General features: G+C 40.8%; 1 protein-coding gene across 8 annotated transcripts in view; it reads left to right on the top strand.

Moving 5' to 3' along the window:
* LOC127933343 (collagen alpha-1(XII) chain-like) overlaps positions 1-21,865 on the top strand; it is a 74,916-nt gene that overhangs the window by 24,833 nt on the left and 28,218 nt on the right. For 4 of the 8 annotated variants that reach the window (XM_052530274.1, XM_052530273.1, XM_052530275.1 and 1 more), the window contains 17 exons: positions 62-226; positions 329-475; positions 1,815-1,957; positions 2,288-2,417; positions 3,931-4,076; positions 5,136-5,265; positions 5,381-5,517; positions 12,768-12,897; positions 13,011-13,150; positions 14,529-14,661; positions 14,775-14,795; positions 14,890-15,029; positions 15,999-16,128; positions 16,241-16,380; positions 17,280-17,409; positions 19,026-19,168; positions 21,325-21,454. In XM_052530274.1, the coding sequence (XP_052386234.1) occupies positions 62-226; positions 329-475; positions 1,815-1,957; positions 2,288-2,417; positions 3,931-4,076; positions 5,136-5,265; positions 5,381-5,517; positions 12,768-12,897; positions 13,011-13,150; positions 14,529-14,661; positions 14,775-14,795; positions 14,890-15,029; positions 15,999-16,128; positions 16,241-16,380; positions 17,280-17,409; positions 19,026-19,168; positions 21,325-21,454 (2,235 nt within the window). The remainder of the gene's footprint in view (positions 1-61; positions 227-328; positions 476-1,814; positions 1,958-2,287; positions 2,418-3,930; positions 4,077-5,135; positions 5,266-5,380; positions 5,518-12,767; positions 12,898-13,010; positions 13,151-14,528; positions 14,662-14,774; positions 14,796-14,889; positions 15,030-15,998; positions 16,129-16,240; positions 16,381-17,279; positions 17,410-19,025; positions 19,169-21,324; positions 21,455-21,865) is intronic. The other 4 variants (XM_052530276.1, XM_052530277.1, XM_052530279.1 and 1 more) reach the window with 1 other exon arrangement.

Raw genomic sequence — 21,865 nt, 5'->3', positions numbered from 1 at the left:
TAGGTTTGCTGCTTGTGTCGTGTATTTAGACTAATATTACCACTATTCTCCTATCTCACAGGCCTTGCTTTAAACTACATCCTTCAGAACAATTTCAAGGCTAATGTTGGAATGCGTCCGAACTCTCGGAAGATCGGCGTCCTGGTTACTGACGGCAAGTCCCAGGATGACATCACGGTCAACTCTCAGAACCTACGCGATCAGGGCATTGAGCTGTATGCCATTGGTAGGAACTGTTTTCCCTTTTTGGTCAATAAGACTTGGTCTGATAGGAATAGTCAGTGTTTTTGGGCATTAACATGACTTTTTTTGTGGTTTTGATCTCCAGGTGTGAAGAACGCAGACGAGAATGAGCTGAGAACCATTGCTTCCGATCCCGATGAGATCCACATGTACAACGTGGCTGACTTCTCCTTCCTGCTGGACATCGTGGACGACCTGACAAACAACCTGTGTAACAGTGTCAAGGGTCCAGGTATTACTGAAGTCACACTCGAAAAAAGTGGGTGATCTATATGAGAATGAAGGTATAATGCCTAATAATTTACACTGCTAATAATGCATTTAAGAGTTTCTGATGTGGCATTTAGGCATCTTAAAAAAAAAGATTGTTTAATGCTTCTCAGAGGTGGCATGAATGCATTTACACAAACATTACAGTTGGATACTTTAATACTAGAGGTGGAACTGGGTCAGAGCAGGCATAATTGAATCTGGCATTTATGTTGCCTTACATCTGTATATTATATTACATTACATCAGACAGTTTGCTAATATTCTATTGTTTGCAAAGTTACTTACTGTTGGTAGAATGTCTAAATTGTACTATCCAAATAAATTGTTACCTGTATTTTTGATCAACCTCGTTTTAGGCCTTAGGCTAAAAATACACACTATTGAAATGAGGTGAATGGTGGATAAATGCATTGTCATTATGTCAGCGATGGGGTTGATGGGGTGCCATCCAAAGCTACGTCCTAAAAGGTTCCAGAATTAGTTTTACCTTTACTCTTCCTTTTCGTGAAATGTAAATACCTGAAGGCTTCGACCTTTCCTTGATGAAAGTTTAACATGCTGAAACTCGATCAATGCACAGACAAAACGTTCCAGGCTCCACCAAAAAAAAAAAAAAAAAAAAAAAAAAAACCCTAGAGGTTGCCCAGTCTAGAAATAAGCTGGAATAAAAGACATGAGAATGTTAATATTCTCCATACTTGAACTTTAGACTTATTCGTTTTATCTTCAGCCGTTTCAAGACACATTAGAGCATTGTTAGAGCTGCTACAATGACTTGGCTCCGGTATCTCTTGAGGACATTCTTCTCCTCTTCTTTCAGTGTAGCAAAGTTAAATATGAGTCCTGCCATGAGCCAAAACAACCAGCTCTGAGATGATCATAATATTACAAAATTCCGAATTTGATTTGAAGCAAAAAAGTTTTTGACAATCAGAAAAAAGGACAAAGGTGTCTGGAAAATCAGCAAAAAAGACCCAAACTCTCAGAGCAACAGTCTCATTGTGAATGTAAGTGTAAAAAAAAAAAAAAAAAAACATTTACAAAACAAAAACCTTATTAAAAATAAATTCTTACTCGATCTACACAAATATAACTTAAATTAAATGTATCACAATCAACTCTGTGTTCTGTGTAATGCTGCATTGTGCTCTTCATGGTAACACTGACTTCTGTTAGCTGTGTTGTGTATGTTTACCAAATTTCAATTTGCTCAGAAACAGCCCTGATGTGACAGTCTAATGTTGGAGTATGTGAAGGGTCAAAGGTTAAACTCTAATCACCATCATTACCCTTTACAGGAGCAGGCCCCGAGCCACCCACTGATCTAACGACCTCAGACGTGACCCATTACTCCTTCCGTGTCAGCTGGGTCGGCCCCGATGGCCCCGTGGAGAAGTACAGCATAGAGTATGTGAGCACTGCAGGAGGAGAGCCACAAAACGTAGGAACACTTCACTTGTTTGAAAAGCATCATGATTACTATTGCTTATTATTAGGCTTAGCCTAAGGATTTGAACCAACCCTAAGTATTAAACTTTATTGTGCAACTCATCTAAGGCTCTTAATGCAATGCACATTAACAAAAAGAAAGAGCAAAGAAAGACAAAGTGAGGCTTTATGCATGTCATGTTGAGCCAGAACTATTTCTTCAGAAATCTGGAAGTCCAGAGATAAGTTGGAAAGGCTAACATTAATTAACGTGTCTTCTTTGCAAACACAGTCATGTTCTATTCTTGTGAGCTCTCACATGTATTCTGTTCCTCTGTTGCAGTTGTTTGTCGACGGGACGGTGACGACCGTGGTCTTGGAGAATCTCACTCCGCTGACGGAGTACATCGTGAAGGTTCACTCAGTGGTGGGAGAGGACAGCAGTGACCCCCTCAAAGGATCAGAGACCACATGTAAGTGTGCATTTACCCACAATTCACTCAACACCACAACAGACAGAGCCAATTCCTCAACAATATGTTTCTGAACACCAAAAAAGGCTGAAAATCATTCATTATTTGCAAAATTGACAAATGCAATTGTTGTTTTAGAAGTACATATTAATGAGGATGTGGTTCTGCACTTCTATTACCATGGTAATATAGTTTACTGCATTGTAATACCTTGTTTTTGTACATTTTACACAGAAATACTATGATATTCTTAAAAGTAGCTTGGAGTACCATGGGAATACCATGACAATTGAATGCAGTAATCATTCAATATTACAGTCTCACACCATTACTTTACCATGGTACTGCCACAAAACAAAGATAGACACTTTGATATGTATTATATCATAAAATACTTGGGCGAATAATAAAATAATAATTATAAATTAAGTGATACTTTTACTCAGCAAGGATGCATTAAATTGATCAAAAGTGACAGTAAAGACATTCATAATTTTTCTATTTAAAATATTTATATTTCCAATAAATGCTGTTCTTTTGAAATATCTATTCATCACAGAATCCTGAAAAATAAAATAAATGTGTCATGACTTCTACAAAAATATGAAGCAGCACGTTTTTCAACACTGATTATACGAAAGTTTCTGAAACATCAAATCAGCATATTCTAATGAATTCTGAAGATCAAGTGACACAGAAGACTGAAGTAGTGATGCTGAGAATACAGCTTTGATCACAGGAATAAACTACATTTTAAAATATTGTAGTATTTCACAATATTTCTGTTTTACTGTGTTTTCGATGTTTTTAATGCAGCCTTGGTTAGTATCAGACTCTTCTTTGAAAAACATGAAACAATCTTACCAACAAATGAAACTGTGATTAGTAATATGTCAATACCAGAACAGTAATGGAACTGAAAATGCTCTTATTTTTTATCTGCAAAGTGTAATTTCCTATATATTTTTTTTCAATGTAAGTCAGTTCTTGTCAGGTTTTGTGAGATATTTATATTTTAGAAGCATCTTTGCTGTTTAAAAATGATTTTGTGATGTTTAGCCAGTTACTGCAGATACAATGCTATTCATTGTATATGTGCTTATATTGCTGTATCCTTTTTTGCAACATTAATTTTTTTTTTTACATTTACATTATGACTTAACCCATGCGTCATCATTCCTTTCACAGCGCTCTGAATGTAACCATGTTTCATACGGCATGATGCTGCTTTGCACCGCAAAGTGTCAGGGAATTATTTCATTTCTTGTCTGTGTATCATCATTTGCATATCTGTTTGTCTGTCCTTCTGTCATTCATTTCCATCACATGAGTATCCCATGATTGTTCTCATACAATCATTGTCTCTCATGGCATTCCATTCCACCTTGTCACACATCCATCATTCCATCCGGAATGCTTCCATGTTGTCATTTAAGCTTCATTCCGCTTATATGGATAGTCAGGGATCAAATTGCACAAGAGAAAGAAAGAAAAGTCATGTCCCCTTCTATAGTGCCTCTCAGTGCTGTGAGGAACATGAACATCTACAAAGTGCGCTCCACCACCATGAATGTGAGATGGGACGCGGCCGAAGGGGCCACAGGCTACATGCTTCTCTACAGCGCCCTTAATGCCACTGAGCCCTCTGTGGAGCAGGAGGTACGGTGACGCCACACATTTCAACCACTGCCCAGTCTGCTGTCCCGTCACATCTAGTCAGCCAGCCTTTTGGAAAGTCCAGTCTTGAAGCTGAATATAAAAAAATAATATAAAAAAAATAAACACATAACGTGCTAATAACTTTCATCAGGACTTACTGGAACAGACTTAATGTTCTAATGGGAACCCAATGGTGCTATGTAGCTCAAATCTGTCAACAACTGTGACATACTGTAGCAGAAAGAGGAAATGCGAAGCATTTTTGGAGATATTATAGATACCACAGGTAGTGGGTCTACATTTATTGGGTTCAGAAACATCTTTTATATTGCAACATTTAGAAAATAATGGCTCATTAGTGCCTTTTGGGCTTGTTAGCACAGTTTCTCTTTCAAGTATTTCTCATATTGAGAAGATCCAGAAGTCTCAATGTCAGTTCTGTCTTGGATCTGATGTCCTCAGGGCCTCAGGGTTGGGTTACACATTCTTAGAGTTTTGTTCTAGTTTGTAGACATAGAGACAAAATTAAGTCCAAAAGTTGCTTTAGAACCAGAACAAATGTCTGCCAGTAGGGTATGGACAACTAAGTTTTAATAGCAAAAAACAACTAAGTTTTAATATATAAAATATATTTGGATATTTATCGCCTGCATTTCTGCACCCGTGTCTTGAATAGCTTTACCTCAACATGAAATCAAAATGAAGCCTATTCACTTTTTGCTTATTTTTCTTCATGGTAACTTTATAACTCTTTGTTAAAATGTAACTTTCTTCTTCTCTGAAATGATTTTTTGAATTTTGGTTGACATCATCATGGCTACTAGAACTGAGTTCAGCCTGTTAGTTATTTTAGTACAGCTGATATTTGTTTGTAATAGTTGTAGTTTTAGTTAGTGGTAATAACCCTGCTTCAGCATCCATATCGATTCATAATCTTACTTAGAAATTCATACTGGTTCAACCTGGTCTTTTCAAACATTGGTGTAAATCATTTTTCCATCATGTTCCCTTGAACAAGTTCACCATCCCTTTCATGTGTGATGTGATTAACATTCACAGATACGTGTGAAAGGGACAGTTACTGACGTCCAGCTGAAGAAGCTTCGTCCCAACACAGCCTACAGCGTTTCGGTCTTCAGCCTGTTCGGCGATTACGCCAGTGACCCCCTCTCTGATCAGGGGGTGACCCGTAGGTGGCACTAGGGCTGTCTTCCCCTCAGCAGGGATGTTTAGCTGGCCTGTCTGTTTCTCATCGTTTGTTTGTCTGTTTTTTTTTTTTTTTTGTATCTCACCCTTCTCTTCAGTGCCTGTTCCTCCATCTGGTGAGTTGAGGATCACAGATATTACCCACAGCACCATGATGCTGGACTGGGATGCTGCACCCGGGGCCGTTCGTAAATACATCATCACTTACAAGCCAGAGGACGGAGAGGCGAAAGAGGTTAGGACAAACATGTCAGCTTTCTAAGAAATGTGTCCTTTCTGACATTAAAAAGGCCATATACGTGATTTGCGAATTAATATCTTACTGGTTTAACAAATGTTTCAATAGCTTTTTCTTTAAAATGAGTTTTTATAAGTGAAGCGCTGCTTTACGTATGATGCATTTCTGCTTTTCCAAAATCACCACTTAGATTTGCGTTTTCATTCAGCCCATCTTTAGTTTTTGTTCAGACCAATTACATCTAGCATACATAATCGCTGATTAGGCAAAAATGACGTTTATCATTTCATAAAACTGTCAAGTCTTATATTACTTGAACTGTAAAGTTGTTGGAATAAAAGCTCTAAATGATTTTATACATTTTTAAGAGTTTTTCCACAAGATTTAGTTATATTCTAATATCAGAATCATCCTAATTGACTGCTGATTCCAGTACATTTTTAGAAAATTTGCTGGTCTGGACTTTGACCGTATAGTATAATGACCACTGAAAGATCTCAAAGCATAATACGATCACAAGAGAGTGTGGTAGGTCTAATAGAAAAAGGAATTTGATCACGTAATATTTACATTTGTCCACATGTTGAGTTTGCTGCACTTAAGATTAATTGAAAATGAAAGTGATGTGTGGCCAAGTATTGTGACCAATACTCAGAATTTGTGCCCATCAAAGTGCATAGACAGAAGTGAACACACCTGGAGCAGTGGGCAGCCATATTGAGCAGTTGGGGGTTCGTGTCTTGCTCAAGGGTCTCACCTCAGTCATGGTATTGAGGGTGGAAAAGAGCACTGGTTATTCACCCCCCCAATCCCTGCCAGACATGAGACTCAAACCCACAACCTTCAGGTTACAAGTCCGACTCTCTAACCATTAGGCCACGACTGCCCAATGGCCAGTAGCAATGACTTCTGTGTGCACATCTTATCAGCTGTTGAACAACAGTCTTGTTTTCAAATGTGCAAAGCCTTCCTGGGTCACTGTGGAAGCCTTCCTGTGGAAAGATTCCTGTCTGTTTATACAAAGCATTCAGGCAGAAAACCAAGAAGAGACACATGTTGATGAATTTGGGACCTTTTAACATATCAGCAATTAGATTGCACAAGTAAGTGGAGACAGCAGCTGCCGAAAGAGAATACAGCTGCTCTCCAGAGCTTTGGCTACGGCGATCTACCAAAGATAGCAAGAACAGACAGACGATAAAAAAAGATGGAGTTTTGAGTGGCACTCAGCAATCCAGTGCTTTGGGATGTGTTTTTTATGGGTGGGATTTTTTTCCCTATGATCCTATGAGTCTCAGTGGCAGTTTTGGCCTCAGCTGTGCTCCACATCCTGAGACATTAATCATAACACAGTGCTGCTCATAACTCTTCGTTATGGGATGAAAAGATGAAACAAACAGGTGGATGTAAGCCTGAGAAGCCCGACAGATGGCAGCAGCGCCTGTTACCTGACACTAGATCAACGATCAGGTTATATTCTATAGGAACTTAAAGTTATTTTATATATATATATTGAGGCTCCATTGCTCCAATCAATTTCAACCTTTCTCTAGCAAAAATAAAAAATAAAAAATAAAAAAAAAGCTTCATAAGGTTGCTGTCACTCTGATTTTAAGTAGAACTGTCTAGTTTTTATATATCATGTTTCGTCCTGAATTATTGTGGCGATCGTGCACCAGAGAGACACAGGGAGATAGAGAGATCCAAATGCAGATGTCTTTAATGAGGGATAATCCAAATCGTAGTCAACACGCCAAGGTCAAAAGGTTATTTAAAACCAAAAACACAAAGAGACCAGGAGGGAGGTGGACCGGCGGAGGATCAGGGGGAGGGATGGAGGGCCAGGTCCTTAGAGGGAAACAGAACGACATACACAGACAAGAAACCCAGGAGGGAGGTGGACCGGCGGAGGATAAGGGGGAGGGACGGAGGGCCAGGTCCATAGGAGGAAACAGAAAGAAAGACACAGACAGAAGTACCCAAAAAATAAAAATAAACACAAAAACACAAGTCCAAGAAGGACATCACGTGACGCCCACCAGGGCGGAGCAGAAGACCATCACATCCGTGCGACTTTAAGCAGACAGAAGGTCAATGGTGACTAGCCCTGATTCTGGAAGGTCAAAGGTGACTAACCCTGACTCTGGAAGGTCAACGGTGACTAACCCTGACTCTGGAGGGTCCACGAGCACCTGACTCGACTCTGGAGGATCCACGAGCACCTGACTCGACTCTGGAAGGTCAACAGGAACTAACCCTGACTCTGGAAGGTCAACAGTGACTGACCCTGTCTCTGGAAAGTCGATGGTGACTAGCCCTGACTCTGGAAGGTCGACGGTGACTAACCCTGACTCTGGAGGGTCCAGGAGCATCTGACTCAACTTTGGAGGGTCAACCGGAAACTTACTCAACTCTGGAAATTCAATGGGCACCTGACTCGACTCTGGAAGGTCAACAGGAATCTGACTTGATTCTGGAGGATCAACTGGAATGTGACTCGACTCTGGATAGTCAACTGGAACCTCACTCAACTCTGGAGGGTCAACTGGAACCTGACTCAACTCTAGAGGGTCAACTGGAACCTGACTCAACTCTGGATGATCGACGGAAATACGACTCGACTCTGGAGGGTCCTGAGAAGCCCGACAGATGGCAGCAGCGCCTGTTACCTGACACTAGATCAACGATCAGGTTATATTCTATAGGAACTTAAAGTGATTTTATATATATATATATTGAGGCTCCATTGCTCCAATCAATTTCAACCTTTCTCTAGCAAAAAAAAAAAAAAAAAAAAAAGAAAAAAAGCTTCATAAGGTTGCTGTCACTCTGATTTTAAGTAGAACTGTCTAGTTTTTATATATCATGTTTCGTCCTGAATTATTGTGGCGATCGTGCACCAGAGAGACACAGGGAGATAGAGAGATCCAAATGCAGATGTCTTTAATGAGGGATAATCCAAATCGTAGTCAACACGCCAAGGTCAAAAGGTTATTTAAAACCAAAAACACAAAGAGACCAGGAGGGAGGTGGACCGGCGGAGGATCAGGGGGAGGGATGGAGGGCCAGGTCCTTAGAGGGAAACAGAACGACATACACAGACAAGAAACCCAGGAGGGAGGTGGACCGGCGGAGGATCAGGGGGAGGGACGGAGGGCCAGGTCCATAGGAGGAAACAGAAAGAAAGACACAGACAGAAGTACCCAAAAAATAAAAATAAACACAAAAACACAAGTCCAAGAAGGACATCACGTGACGCCCACCAGGGCGGAGCAGAAGACCATCACATCCGTGCGACTTTAAGCAGACAGAAGGTCAATGGTGACTAGCCCTGATTCTGGAAGGTCAAAGGTGACTAACCCTGACTCTGGAAGGTCAACGGTGACTAACCCTGACTCTGGAGGGTCCACGAGCACCTGACTCGACTCTGGAGGATCCACGAGCACCTGACTCGACTCTGGAGGATCCACGAGCACCTGACTCGACTCTGGAAGGTCAACAGGAACTAACCCTGACTCTGGAAGGTCAACAGTGACTGACCCTGTCTCTGGAAAGTCGATGGTGACTAGCCCTGACTCTGGAAGGTCGACGGTGACTAACCCTGACTCTGGAGGGTCCAGGAGCATCTGACTCAACTTTGGAGGGTCAACCGGAAACTTACTCAACTCTGGAAATTCAATGGGCACCTGACTCGACTCTGGAAGGTCAACAGGAATCTGACTTGACTCTGGATAGTCAACTGGAACCTGACTCAACTCTGGAGGGTCAACTGGAACCTGACTCAACTCTAGAGGGTCAACTGGAACCTGACTCAACTCTGGATGATCGACGGAAATACGACTCGACTCTGGAGGGTCAACCGGAACCTGACTCAACTTTGGAGGGTCAATGGGAACCTGAGTCAACTCTGGAGGGTCAACGGGAATATGACTTGACTCTGGAAGGTCAACCGGAACCTGACTCAACTCTGGAAAGCCCACTGTAGCTGCTATCCTCTGCAGTGGCGCTGGGTTTGTGGCCATCTTGTACTGTAGTGCTGGCTCAGCAGACGTGACGTGAACAGTCTCTGGATCAGCAGACGTGACGTGTACACTCCTGGGAATCTCTAGGATCTTTGACAGCATGGAGAAATAATCCAAAAACGTCTCAGCGGCCATCTTGGGTGTTGGCACTGAGCTGGCGGCCATCTTGCACCATGGCGCTGGGCTGGTGACCACTTTGTGCTGTGGCGCTGTGCTGGCGTCCATCTTGCCTCGTGGCGCTGGGCTGACGGTCCTCTTGTGCAGTGTCGCTGGACCTGCGGCCATCATGGGCAGTGGCTCTGGGCTGGCGGCCATCTTGTGCTGTGGTGCTGGGCTGGCGTCCACCTTGCCTCATGGTGCTGAGCTGGCGGCCATCTTGTGCTGTGGTGCTGTGCTGGCGTCCATCTTGCCTCGTGGCGCTGGGCTGACGGTCCTCTTGTGCAGTGTCGCTGGACCTGCGGCCATCATGGGCAGTGGCTCTGGGCTGGCGGCCATCTTGTGCTGTGGTGCTGGGCTGGCGTCCACCTTGCCTCATGGTGCTGAGCTGGCGGCCATCTTGTGCTGTGGTGTTGGGCTGGCTTCCATCTTGCCTCGTGGTGCTGGCTTGGCGGCCATCCCGTGCAATGGTGCTGGGTCGGCGCCCATTCTGCGCGGCGGCGCTGGGCTGGCGGCCATCTTGTGCAGCGGCACTGGGTTGGCGGCCATCTTGTGCATCGGCGCTGTCTCGGCAGACTTGCGCCTCCTTTCCCCTCTCCGTACACAATGGTGAGACGGCGTCTCCCATCCGTTTCTCCCGAACCCAGGGTCGAAGGGGGACCATAGTGGAGAGTGATGCCGGACCTCCTCTCGACCACTCACTCCTGAGTGACCTCCCCTGGTCCAACGAAACACGACCAGGCGAGTACCCTCGAAACCATTCCTCTCCCGCTCGGTGACTGGGGAGGAAATATGAACAGACATACTGCTGGATCTTTTGGATGGAGTCCTTCTGTGACGATCGTGCACCAGAGAGACACAGGGAGATAGAGAGATCCAAAGGCAGATGTCTTTAATGAGGGACAATCCAAATCGTAGTCAACAAGCCAAGGTCAAAACCAAACAATCAGTCCAAAACAAAACAAACAAAGGAAAGGGACAGGAAAAGGGACTCGGAATATGAGAGGACTCGGAATATGAGAGGACGAGCAGACAGGAAGAATCTCGGGGGACGAGAATGCTGGATACACGAAGGGTAAGGACGCCATACAAACAACAGGAAAAGACTGGTATGTATAGGGAGGCTATGACAATAAAGTGACTGCACCTGGTGCAATTAACAGGAGTGCAATTACTGTGATGACAGGACAAGACTAGAGGAATTCTAGGGCCTACGGTGAAGTGCCTAAGGGGAAGTGAGCCCACTAGTGTACACCCAGGGAAACAGAGACTAAACAGCATGACAATGATTCAGCATTTCTGAATGAATCAGACAAGTCAATAATTCAATAAGCCATTAATAAAGACAGCTGCATAGTAGTATACTGATCTCAGAGTTACATTAACCCTCTTGGCGCCACGGTCGAGTTTACTCGACAAGATGCAGCACTGAATAAAACGGCCGATTTTGTCAAATAGGGTGTCAAATTTCATGCAACCTCCCCTGCACTAGATAGCAGACATGTAATACTTCATCTCTGACTGAAAAAAACGTCATGCTCCTATACAAAATCTTCGAGCTAGAGCGCATTGAATCAGTGCAAAAAAAAGCGGAGCTTGTGTGAGAGTGAGCCATTTTATCTGACCAATATTGTCACGTCAGCGAGTATTGGCATTAGATTATTATTATTTTCATTATTATTATTATCTAGTGGCATCAATAAAGCTTCAATAAAGCCGCAATGAGGTGTTGGAACTTTTATTCGCGGACACTGATTCTGAAAGGGAATATCTGCCTTCAGAAGATGACGGGGATACTGAAAGTGAAAGTATAGCCCTACACCAAGCACAGATGGTGAATCCTTTGCCCAATGTAAATAAATGGTCCTTTGCCAAATGTCAGAGGTGTGAACAATGTTTGCCAGGGTCGGAGTGTTCATTGCGAAATTAGCAGGCATGTTTTTGTTGCGGGGACGAAGTGAGAGATTTTTACCGCGCTAGACATGTATATTTGTCTTCTGACCGCACCTCTCCGCGATCGCGGCAACAGTATTGTAGTGTAGACTTTGTCTAATGCCACTGGGTATGTTAGATGAGGTTGAAGTATTCATAGGACAGTTAGGAGGCAAGGTGGAGAGTAGCAATGACACTGACAGTAGTCCGAGCTGTGTACACTCGGCGCGTGCGCGAGGCAGATCTGGCCGCGCTGCTCATCGCAGAAGCAGAGGCGATGTGACACGGGGCATAGCTTTTGAACTAATCAGGTCTTGTCTACTTGTGTTTGTGTGTCATATGAATAATATATATCTGCCCCATACATGGAATCAGAGTGCCTGCTGCATGTAGTAAATTGAAAATCCCAACCGCTACATGCAATCGGTTTGTTTCTACCATTTATTAGTAATGATTTACACAGTTTGTTTACTGATTACTATTTACCTGAGCATTCAGTATTGTGCAATATAGCACACAGAAGGTGAGGGACATTTTTTGGGGGAAAGAAGTGCTCCATTTTATCATTTAAACATGTGACTTTTCATGAAAATTCTATAATTCAAGATGACCACCCCATATGACGTCATAATATGCAAATTAGATGGGAAAATAAAATCCCTACATAAACAATTGGGTCATCCTTAATATTTTTATAATTGACAGAAAGTCTCTATCTTTTATAAATTTTAAGATATAGCCTTTTGAAATTAAGATGTCAAAATCGAACGTTTTAGGAAAAAACCTCTGGCGCCTAAAGGGTTAAACATTCTAAGTACATCTAAATGCCACTTCAAATGCAGTTTGTGCGTCGCTTCAGGATTTTGCATTTACTGAATACACAAAATATGACACAAATTATAAAATTGTTGTAGGATTTACAATTTTCATTCAAAAATTTATAATAATTACACAAATATTTACAAAGAAATGGCACGTGATACATTGAATTAAATGTGACATTTTGAAACACACATTTTTATTTTTAACCTCTGAAAAATATATAAATTAGTCTCTTTTTTCAATGTAGTAAACCATTACATGTGATCTGGATGTGGATTTTGTGGCCATAACTGAACTTCTCATGTTTAAATTTAGCTTGAAGTTGACGGAGATGTGACGTCTAGAGGACTGGATAATCTCATTTCCCAAACGGAATATGATGTGGCTGTGACTCCTGTGTATGATTCTGGAACTGCAAACCCAATGCTTAACCAAGCCATTACAGGTAACAGGCTCCATTATCTATAACTAACCTCAAAACTGAATTAATATCTGACTGCTAAATGTTTCAAATGCTTAATTGTAACCTCAAACTCTGTATCATCCTGTCCTTTCTAGATGTTGTCCCCGCTCCGAAGAACTTGAGGTTCTCTGAAGTGACCCAGACCAGTTTCAGGGCTCACTGGGAGCACGGCGCTCCTGATGTCTCGCTCTACCGTGTCGGCTGGACCAAGAGTGGAGAGAACAACTTTCGCTATGTAAGACATCAGAGACTAAACTTGAGTTCTGATTCATCAAGTTGAAGCTCTGAAGATTTGACCCTGACTGGGTATTTGAGTAACTGAGCTTTACTTGAAATGTCTATTTGTACTTTAACTCAGTTACATTTACAAAGTAAAAATAACACGTTTTAATCAATTTCAGTTTCGTGTAGATTTAGAAGTACAAAGTACACTCTATGACTTTTTTCTAGATATTTAAAAATGAAATCACATTTTTGTGTGGAATGAACTCTTTTCAGACCCAGTCTGAGCTACAGTAATATGATGTTTTATAATAACCATAATAACCATTGCTGTAGATAGATGAATTTGAGTCAACTGGGAATGCTGTTCATGATTAGGTTTGATTATTTGTCTAAAAACCGCTATTTTCAAGTGTCACTGTATTATAATGTTCTGCAAATTTTTAGCAGATTTTCACATGACAAATAACATAATAAAAAAACCACCTATAAACCACCTATATAAATCTTAAAAATACTACAGTGAGAAAATCTGTTGTTTTCAAAAATCAATTAAAAAAAGAATGTTTAAGTGTTCAAAGTGTTTAATTTCTCAGCTCTTAAATATTTAAATAGAATTATGTATGGATACTTTGAATAAAAAATAGACTTGGTGTTATTTTAGCATAATTGAGAGACTGGTAACTACCGTATTTTTCATATATATATTCCAATTTCCTTTTAATTTAATTTAAAGTTTTTTGCCATTTTTTATGTCTGTAATAATGTAAACTCCATAATCATCGGGAAGAAGGAGGCTGGAACCGGCGCACAATCAAATGAAACTTTAATAATCACAAAATAAACAAAACAGCGCACCAGCGCAAATAAAAAGCAAAACATCAAATAAAGCCCAGGCCTGGTCCTCTCTCGCCCTTCACTGTCGTCGCTCCAGTTTTATATCCTTCCATCTCCTGCGTGGGACTCGAGACCGGCGGTGGGTCGCGGGTGTCGTTGATTTCCCAATCATTCCACCGGCCTCACTCCTTGTTCCCACGTCCCTCGGCCCCGCCCCACTCATCACAATGTCTATATAGATTTTATTTAGTTTTAGTTTCCAGTTTTAACTGTTTTAGTTCTTCAACAGAAACAGAAATGTTTTGGCAACAAACTGAAATAAAACAAGTTTATCTTTTTATTTAAATATATATTTTATTTCACCTAATGATTTTTTTTTGAGTACTTAGTAAAGACTTTTAATTAAATCAAAAATCTGAGTTTCTCAGTATTTTTTTTTTTTTTTTTTTTTTACATCCCTGCATGTAATAGTTTGCTTGTTAGTATCCAGCAGTAGTAGTATTAGCTCCTTTAGCTGTTGTTCAGTATGTGGCTAATAGCACTGTCTTCTTCAGGATATCCTGAACAGCGAGGACACCACTCTCTTTCTGGAAGACCTGGAGCCAGACACTCTCTATGATGTTTCTGTCACTGCCATTTACCCTGATGAGTCTGAGAGCGAAGATCTTCTGGGCAGCCAACGTACATGTAAGAAACCACAAAATCCAAATGATAAACTTTTTCCATCTACTGCACTTTTAGACACTACATGTGCATTTGACAAACTCTCACTCTTCTTCTCTGCACCTTTCTGACTGCAGTGTCCAAGGTTATTACTCCCGGTGAGTCTTTTGTTTTCAAGCTATATGACCTTTGATATCAGGATTGCATATGGACATGAGGATGTGTTAAAACACAATGTTGTTCCCTTCTTAGCTCCTAGTGGACCTCCTCAGAACCTCCAGGTGTTCAATGCGACTACCACCTCCCTCAACGCCAAGTGGGATCATGCTCCTGGAAAAGTGCAGAACTACAGGATCACCTACATACCGGTTGCAGGAGGAAGATCACAATCCGTAAAGAACATTTCAATATTTTTTATGTCGACAAGATGACTGCCTGATAACAGTATTACAGTATCCACTAGCGGCCAACCACAAACAGCATCTGTATTGAATTAAACCAACATTCATTCATTTGGCAAACAAGATTTTGACTTCTTCCAAATGTGATTTGAATGATTATCACAAAATGTTTTGGATCCCCAAATTGTTTTGGACCAAGAATTGTGCACATCACCTTTAATTTACTGATTCAGTGCAACACAACCATTAAATAATCTGTTGGCTTCATCTTGTTCATGCAAGTACTGTGTAGTATTCTTAGCTTATCTGTAGTTTGTATAATGTCTTTAGATTAATGCATATTTAATAATTCCTACAGGTTGCTGTTTTTCAGTTGCATGCTGGTCCAACGAAAACTTTAAGGCGAATCTTGAGTTGTTTTACAATGTTTTTGTCAGCAGGACTACTATCATGTTTTCATGCTATCTGAATGGGTGCAGAGGTGTTGTTTTTCTATACTACAGTCATTGCAGTGACTTTTCCAGCATCTGTTTTCTTCATCTAGAAGACAGAGGATTTACACTGGCAGAAGTCATAGGAATAACAGCATAAAACTGCACATTGTTTTTTGTCCTATCGGCAGTCATATTTGTGATGTGGCTTGCCTTTCCTGACATTATCCAGCATTGCTGAAAATTGCTTAAGCTTATTTAAAGGAATATTTTGGTCTAAAAAAGCTCCATTGATTACCACAGAAAATGAATATAACTCGTCCAAAAAATCTTGTGAAAATGAAAATCAGATTTAGAAAAATATGAATGCGTGGCTATAAATATGTTTGTTTTATCATGAGGAATGAGTCAAAATAATTCTGTCACAATTTTGTGGTTGCCAACATTACGTCAGATACTGCTATAGATACAATGAGTGGAGCTGATCCTTTGACTCGTTTGACAACACAATTCCTTCTCTCCGTCACAGACACAGATCGGAGGGAAGAAAAACACAGTTATTCTGCAGAAACTGACTCCAGACACTCCCTACTACATCACGGTTGCTGCAGTCTATGCGAATGGAGATGCCGAAGACATTTCTGGCCAAGGAAAGACATGTGCGTCACATGATTTTTTTATGTTTTCATGTATCATTTTCGGATAGTATGTCCATTTACATACATTAGGCCTTTGTCAACAAGTTGAAGAGTGTTTGATGTGTTCCTAAAGTACCACTGGGCAGTGTGAGAAACCTCCAGGTCACGGACCCCACGGTCAGCACTCTGAATGTACGCTGGGAGCCGGCTGAAGGGAGTGTACGGCAATACAGGATTTACTACCAGACCGTCACAGGGGGCGCAGAAGACATGGTACATAGCATGGCACCTCTTAAGACTTATATTACATTCCGGGTCAATTTGACCCATGTTTTAGAGTTGTCTTCATGTTTTTCTTGAAATTGTGTGACGTTTTTCATTAAGGGCCATAAACTTGCCTACGAAGTTTTGACATGCTGAGGTGTTGTAGAATGTGTGTTTGAAATTTCTTATTACAGTTGTGATGTTGGAGTTTCAGTTTGATTGTCTGACATGGTTAAAGGCAGGGGCACCGATCCAAAATTAAGAAAAAGTTATTTTATTGTGTCAGTTTCTCAAGTGCACTATAATGGGTATTTACAGTTATGAATTTGACAGACCCCCCACCCCCTTTTTTAAGAAATGTGCACTACATTGAAGGCGTACATTTTTATTATAGTTTATAACATGTATTTTGCTGAAAATCAAACCCATGGTCTTGGTGCCTTCTTGTGCAATGCTTTACTGTTTGACCTTCAGGAAGGCACACACACATACATACATAACACACACACACACACACAAACACACACACACACACACACACACACACACACACACACACACACACACACACACACACACACACACACACACACACACACACACACACACACACACACACACACACACACACACACACATATGAATTACTGTTTATAATATTCAAATTTTGTGTAAAAAAACATTTAATCAATACTGCAAAACTCCCATATACCTATATATTGAAGGCCATAATATTATAATAATATAGCAATCATAGAGACTTGGCTTGGACCAGTAAGCAACCACTCAGACAAGTGCATAGAAATGTACTAAATGCACATACCGTATAACAGTTTAGCTACCACACAGCCACACTCTTTCAACCATCCCAAGCACTGTGTGTTTTTGCACTCTTTTCTTGCTCTTAGATCCAGGTTCCTGGAAGCTCCACCAGTACAGTTCTGAAGAACCTGCAGTCTGATACCGAGTACACAGTAACAGTGGTGCCAGTATACGCTCCTGGAGAGGGCAAGCGCATGTCAGAGAACGGAAAAACCTGTGAGTTGATGCAGCCTTTTCTTATTTTAGCATTATTGGAAAGCAACAAATTCCCATACTCAATGCAAAGTACAGTCTTCTGGCTTTAACGTTAACGTTGTGCACTTATACATAGAATCTCAGAGACTTGTCCAAAGATTGAATTAGCTTTATTGGACTGATCACTAAAGGAGGAATGCCAATGTGCTGGCAACCCCATAAATGCTACTCCAGTCTGGGCTTAATGAGCCCTCTTTATGGGGTGTAATAACTGGAGATGCTTGTGTGAGGCTTACGAACAATCCATTTCACCAAATGGAAAGCCCAGGGAGGTGCAAGGACATAAAAGCAGCCTTATTTACCGCTGTCAGTTCAATGCTCCTCTTTCAGAGTCAAACTAACAGCTTTTTGTTGGCGTCATTGTTTTTCACCAGGGAATAACGTGGTGCTTTGCTTCCCATCATCTGAGCTACTTTGGCCTCCAGTTTGTGTGCCACATTAATGCAAATGTTTGTTTTGGTTTAAATCTGGTATAATCTGGTTTTTGCTGGTGGAAATCTAAAGCTTATTCTGTTCCGCTTTTTGTTTTCATGTACGATGTGTGTTATCGAAAGATGTGCACATTCACTGTTAAGGCAAGACACCGCAGTTGAATAGGGTAAACTATTTCAATAATAGATATCATCTTACATCTACAGTTGATTGGTTTCATTAAGAATCGCAAACAATTGTTAGTATACAAATTTTCTGAAATGTTATGGTTAAATATGCAAATTTTATGAATTATTTAAATCAAAATGAATTAGTTTCCATATATTTCCAGAGCAGAACTGTTTCATTTTGTCGACATGTTAGTCAAAGGTTTGTAAAATGTTTTGGATATCTAATTTACATCAGAAAATACTGTCAACAACTAGAAAAATGTTTTTAGGAATAAAATGTTTAAGTTGCGTAAGATCAGGTGAATGGCATATTACCAAACCTCTCTGGAAATAAATAAATAATAAAAGCTACAAATGCAAACAGATAAAGTTCACAAAAAAAACTTCTATCGGCATCGATAGCCTTATGGACAGTGTGCCAACATACAGCGCCGTTGTATTACGGGACGTCCCGACTCCAGACTTTCCCAATCTCACTCCCCTTTCTCTCTCTCCACTTTGCTTCCTGTCAGTTATGATCTGTCCTATCATTTTTCATTTTATTTTTAATAACAAAAATAAACATTTACCCATGTGTCTTCCCATTAAATCTGAGACAACACTTGAAAATTGACTAGTGTACTGTATAATAAAAAAACAAAACTTCAATTTATTGTTGATGAAAAAGCTGAACATGTCTTTCTTTTGATTTAAGGGTGAAATCCCTAAAAGCTGCAATATTTCTTAAGACTAACCCACAAGCTGACACAGGTGTTTACATTGGTTTTAGTTTAAAGGCCATTTTAATCAAAAATGTGACGTCTCTTTTCACCCTTTTGAAATGTTGTGACTGTGGTAGTTGATATTGAAACTATTATTGTGTTTAGACCTGCATGTGTCGTTTTAGTGGTTGTAAATTTCTGTTCAAGATTAACCACTCACCCCTTTTACTGTCTTTGTTTTTTATAATGCTGCTCCCACTCCTGTCTGAAACAGTGGTGCGGACCCCTGCCAAGAACATCCGTGTTTATAACCCCAGCACAAACACCCTGAATGTGCGCTGGGAGCCGGCCACCGGAGATGTGCTGCAGTACCGCGTCGCCTACACCCCTCTCTCTGGAACACGTCCCCCTCAGTCTGTAAGTCCTTGTCTTTAGGCTCACACCAGAGGTTGTTCAGGAAAATGTCACAACAAATGTCAGTCTCTTAACCTTTTGAGCACAACGGTCTGTTCGCAGTCTGCCCCCCTGCAACGATGTTTGTGTTTTTAATATCGTGCAACCTCGTTCTCACATGAACTTTATTGCCTGAGAGGAATTTTCGCAAAGCTCTGAAATCCATAAATGACTTTTATTGTCGTCAGATCCTTGCATAAAGAAAGCAGCTGTGGGAAATCTTGAGCCCAAACCCGTTTTATTTCAGCACTTAGGAAAACAGAGTTTAAACATTCAGTCTTACGTCTTAACAGAACGAGCTTATTATCTGCAGCCACAAAGCTTTGTGGAATATTGTTTTGGACGCACAACCTTTTCCGTTATTATAGCCAGTTTTCCAAATTCTCTACGCTTTCATTTTAACCTCCGAACTATGATACATTTTTTACCTTTTCAACTGGAACCTTGAAAAACTCCAGAAGCATAATGAATCGTCCCCTGGACAGTGATGTCAGGAATGCAAAAAGGGAGTTTCCCGTGTTATTAATTAGGAAGTCAGTGACCCCCTGACCTGGTGTTGTGAAGGGCAGTGAAAGGAGGTGATTGCACGACACTGTCAGCACATCATTCACTCCAGTTGCTACACTATTAACACATCAAAAGAATGTTTCCACTGCACTGGTGGAGTAAGTGATCGCTAATGGTTGGGTTGGAAATCAGTGGTGACACAAACATCAGTAAGTGCAAGAGGTCATCTGTGGAAAAGAGAGACAAACGTCTTTCTCAAGGTGTAATATATCAGAGAGATTTGAAAACCAGCAGTTGTGCGGTGTGGGATCGTAGGAGATGAAATGTTGAATTCGCATAAAGATTTTCTTTCTTTTTTTCCCCCTTTTTCCTTATATGTAGCACTCCTCTCAAATACAACACTGTAGTATTTGTTGTAAAACATTGTCTTCCCGAGATTTACCAAATATGACTCCGATAAGAATAAGTGGTAGACTTCGGTGAACAGTATCATTTGTAGTAAAATGTGCTCATTTAGTTGTATTTTTATTGCCTCAACTGTGAACTTAATCCTTATGTAAATGAATTAAGATTATTTAAACAGTTACACTTTATTTTTAGGACTGATTCTCACTATGAACTAGTTGGTAATTATCATATACATTACTAACGTATTGGCTGTTTATTACTGCTTATAAAGCACATATTAATGACTTATTCTGCATGAGCATATTGTAGATCTTATACCTTACCCCTTACCTAAACTTAACAACTACATTAATAAATATTAATAAGCAGCAATTACTGAGATAGAAGTCTTAAGCTCCTTTCACACTGCACGTCGGGATTGATTACCGCATTGAACCCTGGTCGGGGACCTAGTAACATTGCGGGGTTCGACCCTGAACGAGCGCTGTGTGAACAAAAGCCAGATCTAATTCCGTATCGAAGTGATGACGCGTGTTATCGCGCGACTCTTTTTCTGGCTGTTTTGTAGGAAGATCAACATTCACGACGAAAACATATGTGCAAACTGTAATGAAGCAGAGATCAGTTAGTTCCTCACTTTCCGCGCTGACGCCGAGATCGTTTGCTTGCTTCAGTGAAAGTATAACGTGCCTAGCTTTGTCGACTCGTACATTACACATCATGCGCTGATGTCACGTGTCGTTACGGGATCTTCAAGGGTTGTGTGTGTGTGAAAGCACGCACATATACCGGGTCATCACTGGCAGTGTGAAAGTGCAAAAACTAGCGACCCGGGAACAATTGCAGGAACACTTTACCCCTGTATTTGCCGGAATGGCAGTGTGAAAAGGGGCTATAGTTAAATAGTTGGTTAATAGTTAGAATTGGTCCTTAAACTGAAGTGTGACCAATTAAACATGGAGCAAATGTACAGTATGTGTTCTGGCTGATGATCCTAAAATAAGCTTATTTTTGTAATAATGTATTATAATCATTAATTTTCCTTTTGATTTTATGCTCAGATGTGACCTGCATATTCTCTTTGTGAGCTTCACCCATTATTTAAAAAAGTATTTAAAGTATCATAAATATCGCTAGTTAACAAAGGCAGCCTGTGTGTCCCTGCTGGTTAATTATTAGTGGTTGTTGTTGTTGTTGTGGGTTAGGTGCTGGTTCCAGGGAACACCCACACTGCCTTGCTGGAGCAGCTGGATTCAGACACAGACTACGCTGTGAGTGTGGTGGCTCTGTATGCTGACGGCGAGGGCTCCTCTGCATCTGATAATGGGAAAACACGTGAGTCTGACCGCAGGACGCCTCTGTCAGAGTTGTGGCACATTCTCAGTGACATTGGCCAATGAAATGTCAGCATTTATATTTGTTATTTAATCACTTCAGATGTAAAGGTAACTGATGAAATCTCGGGAAATCTCATTTTCCAACTTAACCCAAATTATGAGGGTTGTGATTTGTCATCATATTTGTTTTCATATTCAAAAAACTAAATGTTTCGTCCCGTTTTTGAGTTACTACCCCCAATCTAAAATATGGAGTTGTGGCCTTAAAGTACAAATAGTTATTTATCGTTATGAATCCTAACCCTGCTACATTATTTCAACTTCATCACATGGGTTTACTAGCCAATGGCATTCCACCACCATACATTTGTGTTTCTGTTGATAATGCTTTTGAGAGAATTTCTGTTGA

The sequence above is a fragment of the Carassius gibelio genome, chromosome A17, assembly GCF_023724105.1.
Source record: "Carassius gibelio isolate Cgi1373 ecotype wild population from Czech Republic chromosome A17, carGib1.2-hapl.c, whole genome shotgun sequence".
NCBI classification, from domain to species: domain Eukaryota; kingdom Metazoa; phylum Chordata; class Actinopteri; order Cypriniformes; family Cyprinidae; genus Carassius; species Carassius gibelio.
The sequence above is the reverse complement of the archived record's forward strand: the minus strand, read 5'-3'. Positions and strand labels throughout refer to the sequence as shown.